Here is a 25,491-nt window from a genome sequence, read left to right as displayed (position 1 = left end):
GGCTGTAAAACTGACGAAGTGCCTTAACCACGTGAGAAACAACTCCGAGTCTGTCCATCCACTTTGAGACCATTCCCATAGATATTTAGATCGATCTATCCCCCTAGGGAGTCTCACTAGATTGCTGTCAGCTAACCGGCTTAAATGTCTGTCCCGCCTACCAAAAGCTGTAAGGGGGTAATTAACTTTTGTGCGCGCTCGGCTCTCGGAAGCTGACAGCAATTTAACGTGAACCCCCAGGGAGTTAGGTCGATCCATATGGATCGATCGCTCTAAATCTGTGGGAACCCAGTCTTTGACCCCATTCCTATAGATATTTGACCCCATTCCCATAGATTTTTAGATCGATCGATCTATCCCCCGTGGGAGTCTCACTAGATTGGTGTCAGCTTAACCGGCTTAAATGTCTGTCCCGCCTACCAAAAGCTGTAAGGGGGTTATTAACTGCCATACGCGCTCGGCTGACAGCAATTTAGCGTGAACCCCCAGGGAGTTAGGTCGATCCGGATAGATCGATCTAAATTTTTGGGAATGCAGTCTTTGACTCACATATCCTGCAGCTTCTGATGGTGCGTCTTTCATGAGCGTTTCGACAATTCTTTTTCTTGGAAAGATATATATTGGTGGCAAAAAGTTTCCTTTTGCGCTGAAGGCACAGATCAGGATCACCAAAACTCCCCGCTCAGCACTTGTGACTTAACTGATTTGTCGTATTCCCTTTGCCGCCATAATCTTACCAGGTTTTTGGACAGTGGTAAGTCCGGTCTCTTCTATATTCCAAATTCCGGAAGGCGCGTAGTGATGGGCGTCGAGACATGCCTATGGTGGGCGTTTTGCCCCATGCCGGACTGGCAAGAGTACACTTAAATTATTGTTTTTCTTTTTATCAAGAGCTTATAAAATATGTAGGTTTTACCTCCAATATTTCTGTGACTGTCAGTCACCATCATCAGGGAGTAAATGACTAGGGTCATTTCACCTGGAATGAAAATCCAGGTCAATTGCCCCTAATCACTGGCCTTGTGTTGTAACTGTTACACCTTCCCCCCGGGGCTCCTCTGCATCCCTCTGGAGCACCGTGAGATAGATAGGGGCAATTGACGTGGATTTTCATTCCAGGTGAAATGACCCTAGTCATTTACTCCCTGATGATGGTGACTGACAGTCACAGAAATATTGGAGGTAAAACCTACATATTTTATAAGCTCTTGATAAAAAGAAAAACAATAATTTAAATTGATACATACAGAGCTAATGAAACTTTTCTCTCAAGAGTACACTTAACTTTACAGAATTGGGAAAGAACCCTGCGATCCTGAGTCGGCGGTTAAACAGCGATGCAATGAAATTGTTTTTCGTGAGTTACACGCCAAAAAGTGGGAACCGGTTATAGCTAATTTAATTAGTCTCATTTAATATTCACGTGACCGGGTCATTACGTCATCAATGGAAATCTCCACTATTTACGCTTAGTCCCTAGGCCGAATCTGAATGGGGAAACGAAACTACAGTACACGCTAGCTGTGGTTTCGCTGTCGTGTGTGTCTGAGGGAAACGAAACAGGATTGGGTCATAACATCTGTGATTACACGCTCAGATGACAGGATTTCCTTACACATTGTTGTTTTATGAAAAGCAGAGTGTATTTCAGGTATTTAAATCCTGAAATTGAACGAATTGTTTTGTTCACGTGTAATGGAGATAATACTTTGTACTGAAGTTGAAAACAGAAACGACAGTAATGCACAACAAACCGTTTTTTTCACGCATCAAAATTTGCGAAGAAGAACTTTCTCTAGCGTGTGTACAGTAGATGATCCCTGAGATGACCAAAAAACTTGACAATATTATTCTGAGAGCTTTTTTTACCATAATGCACAGCTTCAAAGCAGACTGGTATGTCTGTGTCCCAGATTTAAGTGCTGTTTTCAGCTAAGAATTAAAAAGTTTAAAGTACACACTAATGTTTGGAAACACGCAATTGTTTGTTATAATAAGACAAATCCATCCTTTTTCACGAAAAAGCCCCCCCCCCCATTGTAATCCAACACATAATAATTTTTTGACAGACTGTCAAAGATGATAACCCATTGTTGTTTTAATTTTAATTTTTACCCTCCAACAGACAGTTGCTTGTTTATCTGAATTCAGAGAGGATGACAGTTTTGATAAATGACACAAAAAGAGAAAAATAAGCATTCTAAACGTTAGTACGCCAGTTTTGCAATTTCCTGTGGTAAGAATACCAACATGAGATTAATATGAAGTCAAAATCTATAATGCAACGCTTGCAATATTTAATTGCTTTTTATTAATAATTTTTTTGCATTTCCAGATAATGAGAACGCTGAGGCCTATTAAGGCAGTGTGACGTGCGCAAAACACTCCCCTTTTCAATAAAAGGCTCAGACAGAGAAGTCCTCATTAGATGGAGATAAAACAGCGTAACTGTGACCAGGGAATTAAATCGTCTACGATATAATTCCCTGCTGTGACTGACTCCAGATTAAACCAAGACAGAATAACACCAACTGCCTAATCGTTAGGCTGCTATTTATTACGCTTCTGTGTGGATCGATGCACGCTCTCATAGGAAAGTCGACAAGCTGAAGCATCACAGGCGTTGATGCTTATTCTTGTGACTCGTGTTTTTATCATGAGAACATTATATACTTTGCGCTTAATGCAGTAGCAACAGCTTGAATGTACAACCATGGAAAATACTTCAGCTCTTTCCACCAACAATACCAGACTTTTATCAACGCCATTTGAAGTGGGTTTTCTAAATTATTCTAGTCAGCTAAACGAAACTTGTTCAAAATTAGACAACGCTACAACACCAGAGAACCCACTTTATGTTTTGATATACGTTTCGATATTCTATAGCGTGATATTTTTGTGTGGAGTAGCAGGCAACGGACTAGTCCTTTTTGTACTCTGGCGTAACAAAGATATGAGGAACTCGACCAACTTGCTTCTTGCTAACCTCAGTATTGCCGACTTGTTTGTCCTTCTGGTGTGTATGCCGACAGCTATAGCCGAGTTTTACTGCAAAGAAGTATGGTATCTTGGAGAGGCCATGTGTAAGTAAAAACCCAAACATCAATACAAGATGGTATGGATTTTTTTATTTTTATCAAACCATGCAAAAATTTCGATTTGCGATAAATTCATCGTGCATTATATCTTACCTTTGCTTTAGTTCGTCACACCTGAATGTTTTTACTTCTGCCAAAAAGGTTGGTTTTGGTCGTTTCCCGTTTGTCTGTCTATCCGTTAGTACATGTAACCTTCAGCAAAACTTTGCCGACGGATTTTGATGAAATTTACAGAAACTGTTGGAAAGTTTGCAATTAACGAAGGATTCGATTTTGGTAGTTATCCTTTTGATCAATTAATTAGTTTTAACTAATTAATAAAATTAAAAAGATGTACACTCTCTGATTGCTTTTCTAATTTTACTATATATTTTGACCTCAAACTCTGTGTATCATATATCTAACGACAAGAATGCGTGAAGAAATATCTAAGAATACAATTTCGAAAGTTGCAGCTTTATGCAACATTGTCAATTATGGGACAGTTAGTACAAAATCATTGTCATAGCTTAAAACGTTCAGTTCTTAGAATAATGTATGACACATAACACTAAAGGTTTCCTAAACGATCCACAGGCTGATTTTCATGTGAAAACCCTTCATAAACCAAGACATGATAATTTTTTTTTTTTTTTTTTTTTTGTGAAATTAAATCAGTATTTGGTATGTATGCCTTATTTGTTTGATTAGAAAGAGGGGCGTTTCTTCCACTACGTACTGTAAATGCATTGCTATAGCTTTGTCCGTTAAGAAGCACTAAGATTAAATCCCTTTGCTGGAAACCAACGATAACAAACCTATTTTGCACTGATGAGAAAGAGAAAAATGTCTCTATCTAGGCCATAATCTGTCTTGACACGTGTTGCATTAACATGAGTTTCAGTTATCATCCCCACATATCGTCCAATGAGTTTCGCTGATTCTACATCTCTTTTTATAACAATTATTATCCCCTGCTAAATTTGTGTCATTTAACATTTAACACGGTTCTCAGTCTATTCTAGATCATTTGGTATATTTTTTACAGTTCTATGTTGTTCTGTAATCAATATAACAGTTCAAGAACTGTTTTTGTTAAGTCGTTCAGAATGTCCTAGAACAGATTAAGAACATTTTTCATGAAAAACATTATGTTCTAGGACAGATTTAGAATCGCAAGTGAGCGTTAAATGAGACAAATTTTTGCAAGGGGTGGAAATAGGAGGCTCCCATCTCATGCCAAGAGTAGAAACTTTACATAGGGTCACTTAACTATTTGAAATACTAGGTCCCGATCTGTGACCTTTACACTTTGGATTCGCCCGGTTCTTTGATTAACAATATATATATATAAATATATCCTGAAATCACCGAAGTGCTGACTAAACACTAGTATACGAGACTGACATAAAATGATTGCATCTTTCTTTCCTCGGTGGGAGTTGAGTGTGCTTGCAGGACCCATTTGAATTATTATTGCTGAGATCCCTTTGCTACTGATACCCCCTTTACACTGGACGGCGTCCTTTCTGCGTCCTCTCTGCGACCATGAAATTTGGCATCGCTGTGGTCTTAATAAGGAGGCACGAGCATTAATTTTGTATCAGAATGAATGCTCAATGATCGGCCAGTTGTCGGCACGTAAAATATTATAATTTTTTAACTCTCAAATGGGGCCGGACTGCTGGACGCAGAAAGGACGCCGTCCAGTGTAAAGGGGGCTTGACCACTAGAGGCCACTAATTAAACGTGCTTAGGGTACTGTGTACTTGAGATCGAAAGGTTATTACAGGGTATTTTGCACTAATGAAGAAGAGAGAGAAATGCCTCTATATAAACCATTAAACAATTTGTGATGACACGTGTGGCATAAAATAGTGTGCATTTACTATATAAAAAGCACTATTCTTGTTCAATAGATGTAAGTCGGCAGACAACTAAATATCTCTATAAGCCTGTAAGACGGCCTATAAAATGTGAGCGTTGACTAAAACGACATTATATTCTTGCGCTAAGTATTCCTAACAACTTGGAAATTATGAGGAAAAATAAGCCCAGATAATTCTATGAGAGTTTTGCTATACAGAAAACTACCTATAGAAGACTAGACGCTGATCCTGAAAAGAGGTCTATAAAGTAACTTTTATTTCCTCGGCAATCTGTACTCGGTTTGACACGGGGTTATAATAGACAAATGTATGACGATTTATTTTAGGGTGGTCGTCCTATAAAACCAATGGGCTGTGGTATTGAGGGCGCTAAAATCAGCGTAAGGTGCGAAAAATGGACATTTTAGCCTTGTTGTAAATATTTGATTGGTAATTACGTAAATTTACACGCCACTTAAATCCCAATAATCAATGAATCAACCAACAATATTACTTTTAATAAGATAATTTATTTTGATGATAAAGAAACAAGCAATCATTTCATAATCATAATTGAAACAATGTCTACTTTTCTGTACTCTCGCGGCAAATTTACTATATTGTTGGTCTTTGGGCGATCATATTTCTCTATATATTGCACTAGGAATAAGACCATTTAAAATGCAGCATAACGGTAATTATTGGTTTCACAAGTGTGACTTTATATGAGAAATATGAATATATATATCTTGACAGAAATGGAAAACTTGGCTCTTATACATGTTAACATTCAACGCAAGGGTTAAAACAGGTTTTGTGCATGTAGTTTTTCAAAGAACTTCTTTGAACTATACAGTGGATAACTATTCAATGAAACCATGAACGACATTGATACGTGTCTCCTCTATTCAAATAGGACGACCACCCTGAAATAAACCGTCATACATTTGTCTATCATAACCCAGTGTCAAATTGAGTATAGATTGCCGAGGAAATAAGAAAAAAAATCAGGCCCTGTAGCGTCAAGCGTACTATCCAGTACATCGATAAATGATTTTTTCAGTAATTAAGAAACTTGTGCAGTGATAAAGGGGGAGATGAGATACGCAATGCCCCCAAAATGCAAGTTTTAGGTATCTCATTGGAATTAAACCGCAAAATCACGATAGAAGAAATAAAAGATCCATTAAATCGTTTAAGTATACTGGTAATTAAAGTGATGGGCATTACGTCATTCTAAATGCGTATTTTATAGAATTTTCGGAAATTCTAATGGCATTTCTACGTGCCATATTCAATTCACTGTTTGGCAAAGGTTATTTCCCTAAGATATTATAGGGTAATGATCCTAATCAGTTGTATGTGTAAGCTATTTCCATCTAAATAAAATGATATAATGAGTGATGCTCAATTTGGTGCCTGTCCCATCCATAGTACCACAGATGCAATGTTCGCAATATTGTTAGGCAAAATTATTGTTAGGCAAGAGGTGGATTCAAATATTACTACAACCTTCATCATGACAACACACTTGCTCACAGTTCTCGTCTGATGAGTGATTTGCGGCAGAAACGCAATGTTTTGTATATGGAAGAGCCATTTTAAACCCCTGATAGCAACCCTATTGAACACCTGTGGTGTGAAATTGAGGACCAAGCCCCTAATAATCTGAAACAAACCCACAAAGTTTTTTTCTGGACGAATGGGATAATTTTCCACAAAACAGATTTGTTACCCTTTGTTGAAGGCATGTCGCGCCGCCTACAGGAGATGATTGCAGCACACGGTAGCCACACATGCTATTAGACGCGTGACTTTTTGCGAGCACATGCTGATGCTAATTGTGTGTAAATTTGTTGACATTTGGTAGTGTTCTTTTAATTTAATATGAATTTTTACCCCTTCGGAAATAAGTGTGGAACATCAATTTCGATGGGATGCATTTTCTGAATTTAAATAAATGGTAGAATAATTGGTAAAACTCTTTGTTGAAGGAATGTCGCGCCGCCTACAGAAGATAATTGCAGTAAGCGGTAGCCACACACGATATTAGACGCGTGACCTTTGCGAGCACATGCTGATGCTAATTGTGTTTAAATTTGTTGACATTTGGTGGTGTTCTTTTAATTTAATAGGAATCTTTTACACCTTTGGAAATCACTGTGGCACATCAATTTTGATTAAATGCATTCTCTAAATTTGAATAAATGGCAATAAAATGTGTGTATCTTCACCGGCATTGTGTATTTTCTGTACCATGAATCCTGTTAGATATTCTGTCTTCAATAAAAACCACTATTCAAAATGGTGTTCCGTTGTGATGGCATAATTTGTGGGCTGCTCAGAATCATCATGTTACAAGCTTCAATAATCATGCAAGAAAAAAACAAACAACATAAAAGAAAAATTGAACATTTATTCATGTTTTAATACATACTGTACATTTAGAAATAAAAATAAACAGAGATTGCTGCAATGGTTACTAGTCCAGATATATATTATTTTATTTATTATTACTTTTTGATAGGATTTCTTCCTAACTACTTGTAATGTCAAAAAGCTGTATGCAGCAGGTCACCTTAGTCATGTGTTCGTTAAATTTTCTTCATTCCACATAAATTCCGGTATCTACAAACATTTTGGGTAATATTGGGAGACTCTCTCAGTATTACCCAAAATGTTTGTAGAGTGTGCTGTAGAAATGATGACATGATCGAGATTTGATGCCCTCTTCTCTGACTATTGATCGCCTTTAAAATCGGCCTTTGGAAGTGGCATGTGAAAGATGATCTTCCAAAGAAATAAATTATCCCTTTGAGGTATTTGCATAATGCAACATCGGTCATGAGGCACTTCTACTGCCCAGTGAATATTTTTACATGGGCTATCAGAAAATTGGAAATATTTCTGCCACCCGCAATCCCAGAGGAATATTTCGCGGCCATAAAACCGAATATATGTATTATAAAAGTAAACAAAACTGGAAGTTACTGTGCTTGTTGTTCTGTTCAATAAAAGCACTTTCTCCAACGTTCACGGGATCTGCACGATTTGGTAGGACCCCCCTAATTAGTGTAAATGGTCATTCAAAGCGTCAGGGTTAATAAACCGTGCTTCAAACTGGGTTAAGTACTCGGTGTTTTACGCGAAATAAAACCTAGGTTCTAGATATCGGTATTGCTCGATCTTGATTTCATTTGTTACCCACATCAGCAACACCACTGTAAAGCGAAAAGTTGGAAAAGTATAGTGAGCCAGCTAGCTTTATAGTTCCCTGACACTCAGGGTACTTGCAAAATATTTACTCTAGTTTCCGTAAATCTCAGCGCCTCGCAGTTTATCTATATCTTAGGGGTTGCAGAATCCATTCCTGATGTAAGTACTGCGACAGGTACATTTCAGAATGAATTCAGATACGATGTAGGCTGACAGTTTACTGTCAATCTAGACCGAAGATCCAGAATCTTCAGTTATGGAGACAATGAACACCTCAATCATTTTGGTCGGTTAAAATGAGAAGAGATAAGATCTCTCAACATCTGTTGGATGGAATTATACGGAAGAATCAATTATTCTAGCTTCAAACAACCAAAACGTGAATGTTTTTAAAGTATGGATGGATGGATGATATAACTTTGTTCTGATTTGTTTTTTTCATCTAACAATATTTTGTTGGTACTGTTCTACTCAAAGAGAGGAAGGATGTTGTTGGACAGACATTGGATACTTCCTTGGCAATTACATTGCTGGTCACATTTTATTCTAGTGATTTCTTCCCCGGCCTCATACATGTAGAACAATGATCGATCATCCATCTTGTATTTAATAATTTAAATATATTCACCTTTTGGTTGTTTGAGGTCATTTTAATGCTGTTCTTCATTCATATCCAGCAAAACTTGAGAGATTTTATATCACACCTCATTTTGACTGACTGAGATTCTGGCTCTTCCGTAAAGCTTTACAATGAACTATCAGCAGACAAGGTTACCAAACTCAATTTGAAATGTAACAATGGAAATGCTTACATAAGAGTAATAGATTTTTTAACCATAAAAACATAACAACAAAAGGCATATTTCAGGCTGTCGGGCCTTTAATTGTCGATGATGAAACTCTTTTTAGCAGTCTAAATGATTGTTATAAAAAAAATTGTGAGTTATGTCTAGGATCCGCAACCCTGTTCAGTACAGGTATATACATGTGCATAGTTACACAGGCTCTGGCTGCGTTTCCAATGATGGTGGATTTACCGACCTAAATGATACTCATTTCTCAAATTTCCTATCAGAAATAGACCTCTTGGTCCATTTTGCCTATAGAAACAGCTGTTCTTCTGGAATTTCAAAAAAGTTATTATTTAGTAGTTTTATTATGAGGACTCAAAGATGGTTTCTCCAGTCTCTGAACATTGGGTTTCTACAACTAATCACTCACCAGACGGGAATGTTTGCAAGTGTGCTGTCATGATGAAGCCTGGATCAACCCCGAATTCCCCCTCCTGTAGATGGAATGAGATATCAGAGGAATGTTAGGTTCAGCGACCCCAGAACTACAAGAACTTGGTCAATCATCACTAGGAACAAGTTAGTTTTGCTGAAGAATCTAGGTATTTTTTGTATGCCGTTGATGGTCAAATTAGGGCCCGTAAACATGTTGCAGAATGGTTTTTAGAAGGTGTGTGCAGGATAATATCGCCTGAGGTGTCGGGGCTGTGCACGTATGAACAGCATTCCAAGCCCTTGGTTTTAGTACATTGTTTATTCCGAAAAAAAAGTTATTGGGGCAATTGACAACATTATCAACAAATGCCCCACTCCATTTTCAAGATGTGACCTCAGGGATACCGCAGGCGTTATCGTGGAAATGCACTTAACACGGTTCTCGCCGATGAGTGATTTGTTGCAAAAAAAAACAATGTTCAGAGGATGGAGCAACCATCTTTGAGGCATTTTATTAACCCTACTAAGAATCTGTGGCATGAATGGGAGTGTCCAATGCAAAGGAACCCAACTCCCCCAAGCTCTTTAGGAAAAATAGGACAATATCCCACAAAACAGAATTGTTACCCTTGTTGAAGGCAGGCAACGTAATTACAGTACGCGGTAGACACAAACGCTATTAGGCACAGAGCCTTTAACGAGCACACCCTAATGCTAAATGTGTGTAAATTCGGTGACATTTGGTGGTGGCTTTTCAATTAAATGGACATTTCTTTACCTCTATGAAAATCACAGACAGTGAAACATCGGATTTTAGGGGGTACGTGTAATCATTGTGAATAAATGATATTAAATATTGATGTCTTCACCGCTAGGTTGTATTTTCTGTACCACTTATCATGTTTTATGGTATCTGGAATGAATATCAATTTTTGTAACAAATGCACAATGCACCTGTGATGTGATCATTTGTAAATCAAAGCACATGATACTGGAAGCGGGACAACCTTTTTGACCAATGTTGTATATTACTCTACATGTGCTGTTATAGCAATAGCAAATCTTGAAGCTATTTTATGAAAGCATGAAAGGATGTTTTGTCCTCTCCTTCGATGCAACAAAGGCATAAAAACTGCAAGGCTAAAAGCAAAAACTCTTAGGAATGGACAACTCGCCTGCCTGACGTGTTAACCCAATTGTCGACCACACGTGGGTAGACTGAAAAAACACAAGTGAGTGGTATGCCCACTATAGAACTGGTAAATTTGACACAGACACATATTTTGTTTTAAAGTTTTTCTACCACATGCAAAATTATTTTGGCAAAACATCCAGAGTTAAAACATATTTGAGAATTTAACTAAGAAACGTATCAGCGTAAATGCCATTTACCATATATGAATAATTAGTGCCAGTTTCTTCGACAACCCAAATGAAATTCACATGCAAAAAAAAAAAAAAAAGGAAGAAGAAGAAATTCATCTCTCAGAAAAAGTCCTTATAACTGCACCTTTTTCAAATTTCTGGTCCTTAATTTGCCTTACATGTACTTATTTCCCATTCAGTTCGTAAGCAGTGAGGTAAGCAACAAGCATTTTTGCAAATATCTTTTTTATCAAAAAATAATGCAATAAATAACTGCTGTACATGTGTACATGTATGGCTTTAAGTTATCTCATTTAAAATTATATAATGACCTAACCCTCTACCAGGGCCACAAACTGATTTTTCAATAGATATCCACAGATATGTGTCTGGTTAAATCCACGGTTATTCTTTTTACTGTGAGAAAAAAATGTCAACATAATAACTGCGGCCCTGGTAGGGGGTATAATGGCATCAGGTCGGGCTAATTAATTCGACATAAATGCTCGCTTAATCTGCATCTTTAAGAGTTTTTTATATTTCATATGGGAGGACGCACGGCATGTTTACATGCAAGAACATTTTAGACAATTTAATATTATTGACCACGCATAAGGCAGGCTGAAAATAAACACACACTTAAAGTTTGGCAAGTGTAACTACAAAAAAATATAGATATATAGATAGATACTTAAGATACAATCTATTTCAGACACCATTCAGTTATAATCCCCACAAGTCAACTGTATGATTTTCCGTTTCATACAGGTATGCATTAAACAAACGTTTTGTAACAGTTGTAATTTAAACTTGGTGCTTTGTAAAACCTGGGTCACTCGGTGCTTACAACCTTTGGCAACCTCTTTGCAACCTTAGGAGGTTTTAAAGTGGTCGCATAAGGTTGCTAACAGTTCGCCAGCGATCGTTTACACATGAAGGCCACTTTTTGTGCACCCATAACCAGTGCGACTAAAGATGAAAAATATCGGTATCCTAAAGGCTGCTTATCGGTCTCTTCTTGGTTGTCTCAATAACCAGTAGCATACCACTTGCAACTACACGGTTGATTGAAGGTATTTAGTCGCCTGGTCGCTTACAAGGTTCTTATCAGTCGCAAGTAGTCGGCAGCAGGTCGCTAGAAGATTGCAGTTGTAACTGCATGGTCGATTGACGGTCTTTAGTCGCTTGGTCGCTTACAGGTTTCTTAAGCCTCGGTCACAACCGGACGCACGAATTTCAGAATCGTACGTCCTCTGCGATTTTTGGCTGTTCCGGAGGCCGTGGAGGTCGTAGAAGTAGAGGAAAGTCTGCCTTGCGAGTCGCAAGGGCCACATGAGATGTCCTTTCAAGCAGGGACGCTAATTGCAAGGAGCGATGGCCGCGTGGGACGTGAGATTTTGCGCAAAATTTGGACGCAAACATTTCTACTTATTAACACTTAGCAATGGTTAGTCCCCATTTTGAATATCTGCAAAAAATGTTACGAGAAAATATTAAAGCGACTATTATACAAAGACCCGAGAAACACTGTCTGATTAGCCGCACAAAATCAAATTGATGGCTGGTAACATTTTCGAAATAGTTCCACGGCCGTATTAAAAATCGACTTACTCGAACAAAATGGTCGTAATTAGAATGCGTTTGTCAAGGTGTTTCGCATGTTTCTTATATCAATTTATCCGTATACATATGTATTGGACCAAGGTTTAGTTGTTCGTCATTTCCCAGAACGTTATAGGTTATAGGCCTATATATGCTGCAGTCATTGCAGTATTGACATGTTCACTTTCCAAAAATGCTATAAGTGTATATACGGGTGTCAGGCAGATTCTTTATACAAACCAAGGCGAATCCGACACTTTCATAGAAACTTTTTCCTTGCCTAATGTTAATGAAGGTTAAATGTCCGTAAGTGAATATATCCAAATAAACGCCTAGTAGTTGTAGTTGACTCCCGTGCTTCTTAGGTTAGGTTAGGTTAGGTCTTAAATAGTAACAACACGGGGTCGACAAGGTTTTCTGGTTAACTTGGATCATTAATTGTGGGAATTTATATATGTTTCAGCTCGTTTTCATAGTAACTGTACTTCAGTGTCGTCAGCGCTGATTTCTTAAATTTGTTAATAATTGCGACACATTGAATCATACCGTTAGTATTTGTTCTTTTTAAATGGGGAGATCGCAAACGACACTTCATGTCATTTGTAAATCAGTAGAAACTGTTTGAAAATAACCTTAGTACCGGGTTTTTGTTTTCAACCTGAAGTTTTTCATATTTTAAAGCCATAATCATTAGAATCGTGATAACGCCAACGCTGCGGTTAAGGCACGCTTGCGTCGCCATTGACCTCAGCAAGTGGGGCGATTGGCGTGGGAGAACGCTGTACATAACATCATTCTTATCCACAATGCATGGATACTGCAGCTTAACATGTAAACACATCAAAGTGATTCATCTAATATATTAACACTCATTTACGTCCCATCTTGTACCTCATCTTCTATTGCCCTGCATCGTTAATATAACTTTACCTAACCTTATCCAACGTTTGCTTGTTGTAACTGAATTTGAAGTCCATGCAACATGTGGATTAACATGTAAGCGTCATCATCCATCACTTGTTTGAGGGCAATGGACTTTTAAAGAAATGCTGATATAGCGTTTAGATGGAAATTTGAAAACGAAAAATGAAATATGGCTTGTTTACGTTGTCTTTCTGTGTAACAGTATCTGCACATTTTGCACACATAAATGAGAAAGAAATTACAGGACGAAGATAAAGAAATGAAACAAAATTGCTATGGAACTCGGGTAGTATTTATTTAAACGTGACGTGTGAAAAAATGCAAATTACCCAGCTTCATGGGCCTACAAGTCATCGAACTTTGTACATTTATCAAAAAATTAAGATTAAAAGTTATAGCAAGAGCAGACACAATCATCTTCAGGCCTACCCAACTACCAGACTCGGCACCGAATGATCCTGAATTCACCGGTAGATCAGACCACACTACCCGTTTTCAAGGTGTGTGTCAGATCGCATTACACAGTATCATACCCTGAACAAATTTTGAGTGGTGATGCAATGCTTTTCAACCCCGCTGAGAATCGTCCCTATCACATCGCGTACTAGGCAAGAGCGGTGTCGCGTCTGATACCGTGTAATCTAGTAGTTTGGTAGGCCTGATATAGTTATAATGGTTAGGGTTAGTTTGACCTAAGTGTGTCAAAATCTAGGGCGACGCTCACCTGTACAAATGAATGGGAAGCAGACTTTCTGTCATGGGGGACTTTCTGGTAAATGACACTGGTCGCAGGCATTCGAAAATATTGTCGTAGTATAGGATATAATTTGTCATGTATGACTTCTAAATATCATGATCATATATCTTAATATTTAAAAACAAAAGAAAACATAAATTGCATTTGTTGGCAGGATTTTTAACTAATTGATAAGGTTTTCATACGCCACGTATTTTAAACTTACGATAGCAAAAAAATTTTATATGAGGCTAATAAGCAATGTGCGAAATTTTGACGCTTCCGTTTATTTATTTTATCATTTTACAAAAATAATGAGTATATATGCGATACCCTTAATGATTCATCGCTGTATGTCTTGTAAATTTTGCAAAGTCATTATCTAAGTAAACAATAAAACAAATACACGGATGCAGAAAAAAGGAAACTAAAAATAATTAAATCAGCAATGTATAATTCCTATTTATTATCACATTTTCAACCATTAAAATTGTCTACAAATAATGTAGCAGATCGTGTCCAAGCATCTAAAATAAAAATAGCTTCAGTACATACAATTTAACATCCTTCCAGTGCTTGGTATAGTATTTGAGTCAAAGGCCCAAAAAATCCAATTTGGCTGCACTCCCCGTCAGGCAAAGGTTTTATGATTGATTCTTGTAGTTTAGAACATGAATTTTTCATTTCTGCTTGTTTCCGGCTTGAAAAAGTGTCTGTTTGTACCGGAAACAAGCAAAATCCAAGATGGCCGCCGATGAAGTCATATGTCATATGTAAATACAAAAATTGAAAACTAAAACTAAAAATCATCAAAATTTGTACTGATCACAAGTACTTACGCCTTCTTCAATTTTCGGGCATTTTATATTTTTTCAAGATGGTGACCGAATCCAGGCGGCCATTTTTTTTTAAATTTTTTTGTGAAATAATACAAATACCTTAATTTGAATTGTTTTTGTTAATCAAAAATTAGAAATATTTTACATGTTTTGATGGATTTGAATTATTTGTAGTCTTTCTTTTCAAATAATATCAGTTGCTTTATCTTAAAATTGTATATTTGAACATAGATGGCTTAAACCCAAGATGGCCATGCGCACCACATGAAGTGGACTTTTTCTTTTGATATGTCAACAAACCTTTCTTACTATAAAACATCTCAGACTACTAAATGGAGGATTTATTGCACAAGTTATGGGATGAAATATATGGCTGAATAAGTTAAATTGTTTTGAGACTTTGTTCAGGGTTGAAAAATCCAAAATGGTCGCCAATTTCTGAATTCGAAAAATACAATGTTTTGATTTGCATGTTGAAAAACATCAAATTGAATGATAAGCAAATTTAAAACAGGTATTTTCTTTTGATAAATTGATCTGCATTGCAATGTCCTTTTGTTACTAAGACACTTTATTTTGCCAAAAAGTGGTTATTTTAGCTTCATGTATCATGATTCCAAGAATACTCAGTAAATAAATGTGTTGACCTTACTAGAAAATTGACATGGCTTATTTACTGTTGTCAAATTGGAATATGCTTCTGTTGCTATGGCAACCAAAGTATACATTAATTCCTTTTGGTAGATATCCATGCCTCTTTATGTTTTTGTTTTTAAAACAATAAAAATTACCAAGGAAAACATGAAATGTGTGAAAAATGAATTTAGGAGAATTTTTGCTTAGAAAAATATCAAAATTTTTATCAGGTGTCATTCTTTCATTTATTAATTTCTTCAAAATGTTATATTTTCTTGTGAATATTCAAGCATAGGTTATCAATGTAAGGATACTCCATGAGTACATTAGTGTGGACCTTGAAAGATAACATAAAATAATCACCCTGTATTTGGTAAATTTAAGATTCAAATTCATGGCTTATTTACTGTTGCCATAGTAATGGTCCCTGAAAATACAAACGAGGTTGCTACACGTATTGATGATCAAAAATCTGCAAGCATTTCATATATTAGTCAATGAAGTGCGACTTATCAGCAATATTGTTTTTCGTTATCTTTAAATTGGGTATTTTTGCTTGATTTATGAAGCCACTTAGGGTGGCAACATGCATTTTTGATCAGAAAGCTACACACTTTTCATATATAAGTTCATGAAGTGCAACTTTTTATGCAACATTGTTTTCATTATTTTGATAATAGGTCCCATAGGTCTAAAAGATATGGAATTTGCCGTCGTTGCTATCGCAACCAGAATATATATGCTTTTGGGTATATATCCATGCCCACTTAAGTTAATATATTAAAAAAATAAAAATTACTAAGGAAAACAATAAAATTGCCCAAAAATGCCTTAAAAATAAAGTTGGTAAAATTTTTGCTTAAAAAAATTCAAATTTTCATCAGTTGTGATTCCTGCATTCATTAATTGCTACAAAATTTTATTTTTTCATATGAACATTCAAGCCTAGGTTATCAAGGTAACGATATTCTATGAATACATGAGTTTGGGCCTTGGGAAAAAACTGACTTCAAAAATCCCCCTATTGTTGGTAAATTCAAGCTTCAAATTCATGACTTTAAATACTGTTACCATAGCTGAAGTCACACTTGTGTTAAATGTTTTCATGGTTCGCTTCAAATTTCTGCATAATAGCAAATTTGTCTGTTCCCTAGTTGATCATGCACGTTTACAACTTGCAGCAATTTTTGGAACAAAAAGAACCTTCTGCACAACCCTCCAAAAACCTTGAAATGAACCCAACTGAACACAGTTGAGATAAATTGGGCAAGGCAGTGCACACAGTACAGGAGAAACCCACGCCCATCAAATTTACAACAGTTAAGGCAAGCCTTGTTCCAAGAGTGGAACAGAATCCCCAGCAAAGATTGGTGGTTCTATTGAACAGAATGTCCTGATGGGTTCTTACCGTGCACGTGGGAGGTACACCCGCCATTACTTACTGCATACTAGATTTATTTAAAAACGTGCGCAGGATTTTGAAATTGATTGTTTTGGTGGGCAAATATCGGATGGAGTACTTTAAATTCCACACGATTGATGAGTTTGTACGGCCCGTCAAATAATGAATAAACGATGGCCACAGCTTCTGACGATGAATACAACTTTCATGAGCTGCATAGCTTAAATTCGATATGACATACTTCGTTATTTCTAAAAAAAGTTTCAAATTAATCCAGCAAAACCTCGTTATTCCAATTAAAAATGTAAAAGAAGACAAAGCGTTACTTCACGGTCTAGTGATTGTGCGGTACAGACACATGATTCTAAAGAATTACTCTTGACGAGATTGACGTGGTGTTCGTACCTACGATAATGTAGAACTAGTACTCATCCAGGACCTGAATGTTGTCATAATTACACTTGATATGGATACGATTCTAATTATGTTCTACTCAGCATTAATGTCCCCGAGGCACTTATCACTGATTAAGTTCTTGTGCAACTTCTTTCGGTCTGAAATTACGTCGCAAGATACAAGTATTGCATCTCTTGTAATCGGCTCCCAAACGTCAACCTGCTCGATGGGGTGATGCAACAGCGCCCAACCCCCAATGGGGTGTTTTCCGAAAATCATTCATTTTATAATGAAAATGCCAACTAGCGGAGTTAATTAAGATATAACAAGTGAATCAACGAAATATACGGAATGCAAAAGACTTAATCGCATCCAGCATAGCAGCTGGATAAATCCAAGCGTATTTCGTTTATTGATGTCCTACGTGTTATTATACAACCAAGGAGTTGTACCTCCTTGATACAACCAACAAACAACGTGATAAGTAATCTGAAGGCATTGGTATGAAACTAAAAGCCTCGGTCACAACCGGACGCATGAATTTTAGGATCGTCCCCTGCGAATTGTGGGTGCAGTAGAATTCGTGGCGTTCGTAGAGGTAGAGGAAAGTTTGCAATGGAAAGGCGCAAGTCTGCCTTGCCAAGCAGGGACGCTAATTGCAAGGTGCGGTGGCCGTGGGAATTGTACTCATTTCTTGGGTTAGTCTTGCTACCTGCGTACGTGGCACGCACTCACCACTTATGAAGAGAATGCAACGCACGGCGAAAGTGTTTCCTTTTTACGTCACTTTTGCTTCACACTTGTGTTGACCTACTGACGGCGTACGTCAGTTTTGCCTCCTAGTTCTCCGCTGTCTTTTAGAGGCATATTAGAAGCTAAATTATGCAACATTCGAAATTTTTGAAAGTTGTTGTAAACGTTGCACAATCGAAGTTAATTATTGAGACATATCTTTTATACTCCTGGCGTGGGGGTGGCGCACCTGCGACGCACTCCCACCGTGCTTTCGATTGTGTTCGTTAGCTGTGAGGATGACACCGCACTCAACACTCAAAGGGCACTTGCTCCTTCATTGCTTTCGACGACCGCCTTGGACTGCATTCCAACAGATTAAGATCGATCCATCTGGATCGACCTAACTCCCTGGGGGTTCACCCTAAATTGCTGTCAGCTCAAGAGTCTTAAATGTCTGTCACGCCTACCGAATCAGCTAGGATAAAGATAATTACCCCCTAACAGCTTTACTAGGCGTGACAGACATTTAAGCATGTTAAGCTGACACCAATCTAGTGAGACTCCCCAGGGGATAGATCGATTTAAATATCTGTGGGAATGGTTTCTTGGACTCCTACTAAAAGCTGTAAGGGGGTAATTAAATATGGTGCGCGCTCGGCTGACAGCAATTTAGCGTGAACCCCCAGGGAGTTAGGTCGATCCAGATAGATCGATCTAAATCTCTGGGAATGCAGTCTTGGACCACGCATGTCTCACTTGCGATCTCCTTGCGAGAGAAGCAAGATACGCTTCCGGCCTCGCTGTTCGCAGATTATCCGTAAAATCTTTTGGACATTGTCACGCAATATTATCTGCGAAATTTGGAGATTGCAAAAAGGCTTAAGCTATTTCAGCTGAGTGGACTAATGATACCACTGATATATCTTTGATCAAAGTAAACAAAAATTTAGTCTTAAAGTTTTGACTGGACCCTGAAAAAGGCAGCCCTCAAACAAGAACCTAACCTCTACAAGGTCAACACGTACAGAGAGATGTTTTCTATAGTGCTGCATGCGCAGATATTTTTCCTACTAATCTGTGTACGTACAAGGTCATACTGATGTTTTGGTACAGGATGACAACTTAGCATCCCAATTTGCTTGCGTTAAGAGTGGATTGTGAAGGGAATAACGTAAAAATCCTAGTAGTCAGACCAAAGACATTGTGACGATTTGATCGCATAATGGTAGAGGACAGATCCAGCATGACTGCGTAGTATAGCTAAACGTGCCCATGCAAGTTACATAACTGTTACATAACGTCGAACTCGCTTGGGAACATTAAAGGCTAATATCTCCGTTTCAATTCATCACTTCAAGGGAAAGATATAGAACAGCGTCAGTACTAGTTAAAGCTTTCAAGGACCGGAATATTGTGTTCATTCGTTACATCTAAGGCTCTATTCCCATAGATTTTAGATCGATCTATCCCCGCGGGGAGTCTCACTAGATTACTTTCAGATAATCCGACTTAAATGTCCGTCCCGCCTACTACAAGCTGTAAGGGGGTAATTAACTTTCGTGTCCGCCCGGCTGACAGCTATTTAGCGTGAACCCCCAGGGAGTTAGGTCGGTCTATAATATAATGTAGAGGTTTTCAGAATGAACATCTTTAAGTGATGGTTAATATTTGGTAAGCTTATTATTTAACACTGACGACGGCAAGCTCAAGCGATTGGAAATCGGGCTCAAATATGTTGCCGGAATGTAGTAAATAATAATACATGTAGATGTTTGTGAGGATGCGTACTTCGAAGTCATATAGTTCTGAAAAGGGCCTTTAATGTTGCTACGTCTGATCTATTTTGGCAAAATGAAATTGACGCTTTTATCAGCAGCATTTTTGACAAAAATTGCTGGGAATCTTTTAATTCTTTATAAATTTCATATTCCCTAACGTAATACATGCAATAATTTAATTCTGATTCTTCCTAAAAAGACAGATAAACTTAATTTTTGCATACAGTATAAAACAGAAATAATACTGGCAATATATTATTGTATGTGTTACTATGTCAAAGTCATTTTTCAAAAAAAAAAAAATCTTCAGTGGCGTTATCTGATACATTTAACAGCGGCTTTGATTCGGTAGTTGATTGGCCAAATCTCGAACAACCGACACGCTGTGTTGTTCGTTTCCTTGTTATGGATGATGGTGTGGATATTTGTGGTAATTTGGGATGGATAAGACAAATATAATTATGACGTGACTGTTTTACCAGATTCTATGACGGTGTTCGTGTCCAACTTTGTAAACCGTAAAACAGGAAGCGTCAATCTGGCAGCTGTTTCCTCTATTCAAATATACGGCCGGATAAGATAATGCAGCGACTTTGAAAGGCTTCTGAGTTTTGTTTAATGTGAGTTTGTCATATATGTCATGTAAAGCCTTGCAAATTTTTGTAACCTTTTTGTAACCACAAATTCCGGCGGTCGTTTGCTATCACTTTGCGAGCTAATTAAGGGAGGGCTGTAAGTTGGAAATTATATTTTATAATAACGGTCTTAGCATTTTTTATTCCTGTTACATTCATTTAAAATATCTTCAAAACATCTAATTATGCTTGAAACACAGCTCCAAGTTCATCATGTAGCGTAATATTGGGATTTTTAGGGCAAAAACATCATTTTCGGTTTCCTGATTTTCTCAGGCACCTGGACTGCTTTTAAAGGATATGAGCCACATAAAAATCCATTTCTCGAATTTTGTAGATTCAGCACTTAATCTGTACACTAGAGATAAGTTTGAATCGACCCCCACCCTTTAAAAAGTATAAAAACCAGAAGGAAAAAAAGTGTTTTACTAAACCATTGGACATAATAATAAATTTTTGTCCATGGTAAACCTCACCTCAATATGCAAATATGAAGCAACAGATCTGGGTCTCGTGTTACTGTGACGACAATAGAAGATAAAGGTCTATGAGAATCAGCTGAACTGCATGCTGAATACAGACAGAGAAGTTTAGGAAAGTTGTGCTGAACGGAGTTGGGCAATTTTAGTTATGCCTCAGTCTGTTGCCGTAGGATAAAGTGTTGTGTGCTTTGAGAATTTGTTTCTAAAGGGTATTTCAACTGAAATATTAAATGATATCAAAGATTTAGAATTTTATAATTTGAAACCCAATTTCTGCGTCTGTAAGCAAAACATTTCGCAAATTCATAATTTTTTCAAACACAAAAACATATCGCAGAACAAGGTAAAAAAACATTGTTTGCTATTAGTACATGTAGTTGTAATGACTTTAATGTGTCCACCAAATTGTGCAGTATTTGATACGTACGTTAGTAGTATTTTAAATTATGCATGGAGATTTAACATGGCAAAGGATATAAGAAGGGCACATTTTTAAAAAGAATGTTGGGTGTCAAAAGTAGCACTAGTAGTAAGCAGTACATTAGTACATAACTTAGTATATTATGAAACCGGGAGATACCCACTTCTTTTAAATAGAAAGCTAAGATTTTTAAAATATTGATTGAAAATCCGCTCCCCGAAAAATTGTAATATAACAGCAGGGCCGTAGCCTCCGGGGGGGCAGGGAGGGCAGCTGCCCCCCCTGGGATTTGAGGTGCAAAAAAAATAATCGCAATTTCTGACTTCTGATTGAGCAATAAATAACAGTTAAAATGCACCAGAATGCAGTATTATACATACAGTTTTTAAAATTTTTCCAAACCGTGGGAGGGGGACACCCCCTCCAACACCCTCCCCCCTTGGTGGCTTCGCCCCTTCGTGTCCGCTTACTGCCCCCCCTGGCAGTTTGCTCAGGCTACGGCCCTGAACAGCGTGCTACAAAGATCTGCTTAACTAAAATTTTGATTGGGTAATGTGAGTACAGAATGAGCTGAAGACACTTGGCTTGTCATTTATTTTTTACGAAAATGTGTCAGGTAATTTTATATTGTCATTGATAAAGCAAAGATTGAAAGATAATTTTAGACAAACATTGACCGTGGAAATATCCACAAGGAGTAAAGGGCTATTGTACCAACATCTTGTTGATAATTTTACAGTGCAATTCTATTTAAATAAGCCAATTTCACATAAATATAAGAATAAATTGCCAAATTTAGACTTTCATCACATAATCTAGCTATAGAAACTAGAGGGTAAACAGACACAAATAAAAATTAAGAACCTGCTATGTATTTTAGTCGACATCGATGATGAATTTCATTTTATTCTTAGATGTCCTTGCTACACAACGATTAGGCAGAAATATCATTTTTTTATTATACAAAGCAAAGTGTTTTCAAGCTAATTAAATTGTTATCACGTAACAATGTTTCACAATTAAACAACTCAGGAAAGTACTGCTTTCAACCCACAGGAGTAAGACCATACATTGATAGAATGTTTTGGGAAAAATTGTATAGCAAATAGGATAAAGAAATCGTGGTACTTTGCAATAATGGAAGTCGAGGCAAATGAGTGTTGAAACAACTTGTGTTAAGCTACTTTCATTCACTGTAGTACTAAGTAATAAGTGTGTGTCCACCTTTCAACTTTGTCGCTTGGAATATGCAAATGTAGATAAAGGCATTTACCTCTGAAAATATTTCAAAAGACGGCTATATTTTTTCCGAATAATTTCCTCATTTTGAATATCTATACATATCTTTCAGTAATAATAATAATAATAATAATAATAATAATAATAATAATAATAATAATAATAATACTTGGGATGAAAAAATATAGGCATGCTTTAAACTGTGTCGGAATTTGAAAAACTGCCATAACACATAAGAGTGCCTGGATCTGCCCTTTGGAATTGTTTCTCAGGAAAGTCTAAGGCCCGTATTCCAAGATGTACCTTAAGATAGGCCTTAGGTCAACTTTTACAAAGGGTTTCTTTGATGAGGTGTTCCTTTGTAAAGGAAGGCCTAACGAAATGGTATTCTAAGACCACACTTAAGCCTCTCCTTTGCTAAGGAATAACTTTGACAAAAGTCAGCCTTTAGGTAAGGGACACTGGCATAAAGGAGCTCCTCATGGGTTAAAGTAGGCCTTTGTGACACCCTCCTCGTTATAAACGCCTTAGTAATGTTGTATAATTGGGGTCAACTGGTCAACTGCTATCATGCAACAGTGCATATGGACAATATCACTGCATGTGGATGTTTTGATCTAAGCCAAATTTAGTGAATAAAGCAAGTAATAAATAAATAAATAATAATAATAAAATAATAATAAAAAAATAGTAATAAGTAAATAAAGTACAGGGTAGTTGAAGCCATCTTTCGAGAAACGGAACCTTGCAAAGAAATCGTCATCGGTAAAGTCATCTTCATTGAATTTAGGTAGGCGTGTTCTCATGCGTCTTGCATTCCTGTTGACATCATAAAGACGCACCAGTTGGTTTACATGGTCCCCCATGGAGCTGATTTTCACAAGAGAACTGTACACGATGGCTGCTTAAGGAAGACTAAAAGTTACTCCAGACCAACCTTACATTTTAAGGACTCCTCAACCGAAAATAAAGGAAATCTTTAAGCAAAGGCAGATTCTAGAAATGGCCGATTCCTTTGCTAAGGATGATTGTAAAGTGACTCCTTTCAAGTGAGATAAAGAAAGGTCTTGGAATACAAATTTCGTATAAGGTCGACTTTAAGTCTCTCTTAACGCTAAAGGGAGATTCTGGAATACGGGCCTAAGATTTGGTCATTCAAAGGAAGCACATGGATTGCTGGAGTAACTACACAGCGACATGAGTTTTTGGATATGGCGCGACCAATGAACATCCTGCACATTCTCAATATTTTTACAACAAGATAGGCACAAAGGATGCAGCTCTGTGTATAGGGGCCCAGATTGACATTTAAATAACAAAACGATTCAACCACAAAAACGTGTAATGAAGGGCGCCGGCAAAACGGTTAATGAAATTTGTGCTTAAATCTCGTACAAATCAGTTACTATGAATAAGGACAAGAGGGAATATCTTAAATTGAAGCAAATATTTCGTTGATTTCTTGTTCTTAAACGATGCAAATGGTGAAAGAGATATAGTATAACAGCAGAATACCCCCCCCCCCCCCCACCACCACCACCACTTTGCCTCGGAAGTCATTTAAAAGCCCGTTTCTGGAAGTCATCCGGGAATCAAATATACGTAATAAATGTCGGAAAAAAGATATCAAACTTTATAGACCTCCATGGGGATGAAACAACCACCATAAACCTAGAAACACTGCACACTGTCATAAACAACCTCGTTATTTAGGTTTAAAAAAACGTCGAAATAATTATTAACATCTATTGATATTCGATTGCAACACCGAAGGAGCTTAAAGTTCATTTACTTAATGCGAAGCTGTCTATTAGGATTCAAAGAAAAGACACTCCAATTAAATACAACAAAAAGGTTTGACTACATACAATTCTTTAGCTACCCTGTCCTGTTTGAGCTATTTCGTTATGAATTTAAGAAACTCACGATATGCAGTGAGGATTAGTGTTGTTTTTGTCTCAACGTAGAGAGGGGATAGGATATGGTAATTTTCCAATTGATGATTGTATCCTTTCAATAATGTTTCTGAAAATGTTTCATGGACAAGTGGCATTTACACTAAAAGGTCTCAGAGAATTGACTGCCTAAGGCAAATTAATGAGGGGACCTTGATCAATAACGAATTCAAATAATCAAAACGAGCAGAGGGTTTCAATTTTTAAACAGAGTTATGTGCCCTATTACAAAACAAAGGTTTATTAAAGTTTTTTGACGATAAACAGTTTATGCACTTTTTGGAACCATTCCCACAGATACTTGGATCGATCTATCTCCCTGGGGAGCCTCACTTAATTGCTATCAACGTAACCGGCTTAAAAGTCTGTTACGCCTAGTAAAGCTGTTAGGGGGTAATTATCTTTACCCCCTAGCTGATTCGGTAGGCGTGACAGACATTTAAGCATCTTGAGCTGATAGCAATTTAGCGTGAATCCCCAGGGAGTTTGGTCGATCCAGATGGATCGATTTAAGTATGGGAACCCAGTCTTTGATGCCTGCGAAACTCTTTAAATTTGATTGGGTGTTTTGTCACTTTGAGCAAGGCCTGGAGGTTCTACTAAATGCCGCTCATCTAAATTTTCCAAAATGTCTACTCATATACAGCTGATTCATTATCTTTTGATAGCGCGAGTGAAGATACAAAAAGAAAAAAAAATACCATGACACATTACATAACACATTGCGACAAGCGGTCGTGCTTTTTTACATTTGTTGAGTTATTTACTCATAGTTTCACTCCCATGAGTGTCACAATGATAACTTCTGTTTAAGTATACCGTGTCTGTGTCTACAATAATTACCTTTAACGTATTCTTGGAATTCCCAAGCCAAAGAACCATTGAATATTTGTCAACCTGATCTCCCTAAAGATCAGTGGAAAGTATATACGTAATGTTAATGGGCGTCTCCTAAAAAA

At 37.2% G+C, this 25,491-nt stretch overlaps 1 protein-coding gene across 1 annotated transcript in view; it reads left to right on the top strand.

The window, feature by feature from the left end:
• The first annotated feature begins 1,046 nt into the window (after window positions 1–1,046).
• The window catches only part of LOC106178043 (QRFP-like peptide receptor), a 28,334-nt gene continuing 3,889 nt past the window's right edge, over window positions 1,047–25,491 (top strand). The window contains exons 1-2 of the mRNA XM_087001463.1: window positions 1,047–1,182; window positions 2,336–3,083. Of these exons, the coding sequence (XP_086857589.1) occupies window positions 2,714–3,083 (370 nt within the window). The 5' untranslated portion in view covers window positions 1,047–1,182; window positions 2,336–2,713. The remainder of the gene's footprint in view (window positions 1,183–2,335; window positions 3,084–25,491) is intronic.

The sequence above is a fragment of the Lingula anatina genome, chromosome 1 (genome assembly GCF_051362555.1).
Source record: "Lingula anatina isolate TDL-2025a chromosome 1, LinAna3.0, whole genome shotgun sequence".
Taxonomy (NCBI): domain Eukaryota; kingdom Metazoa; phylum Brachiopoda; class Lingulata; order Lingulida; family Lingulidae; genus Lingula; species Lingula anatina.
This window is presented reverse-complemented; position numbering and strand designations above follow the sequence as displayed.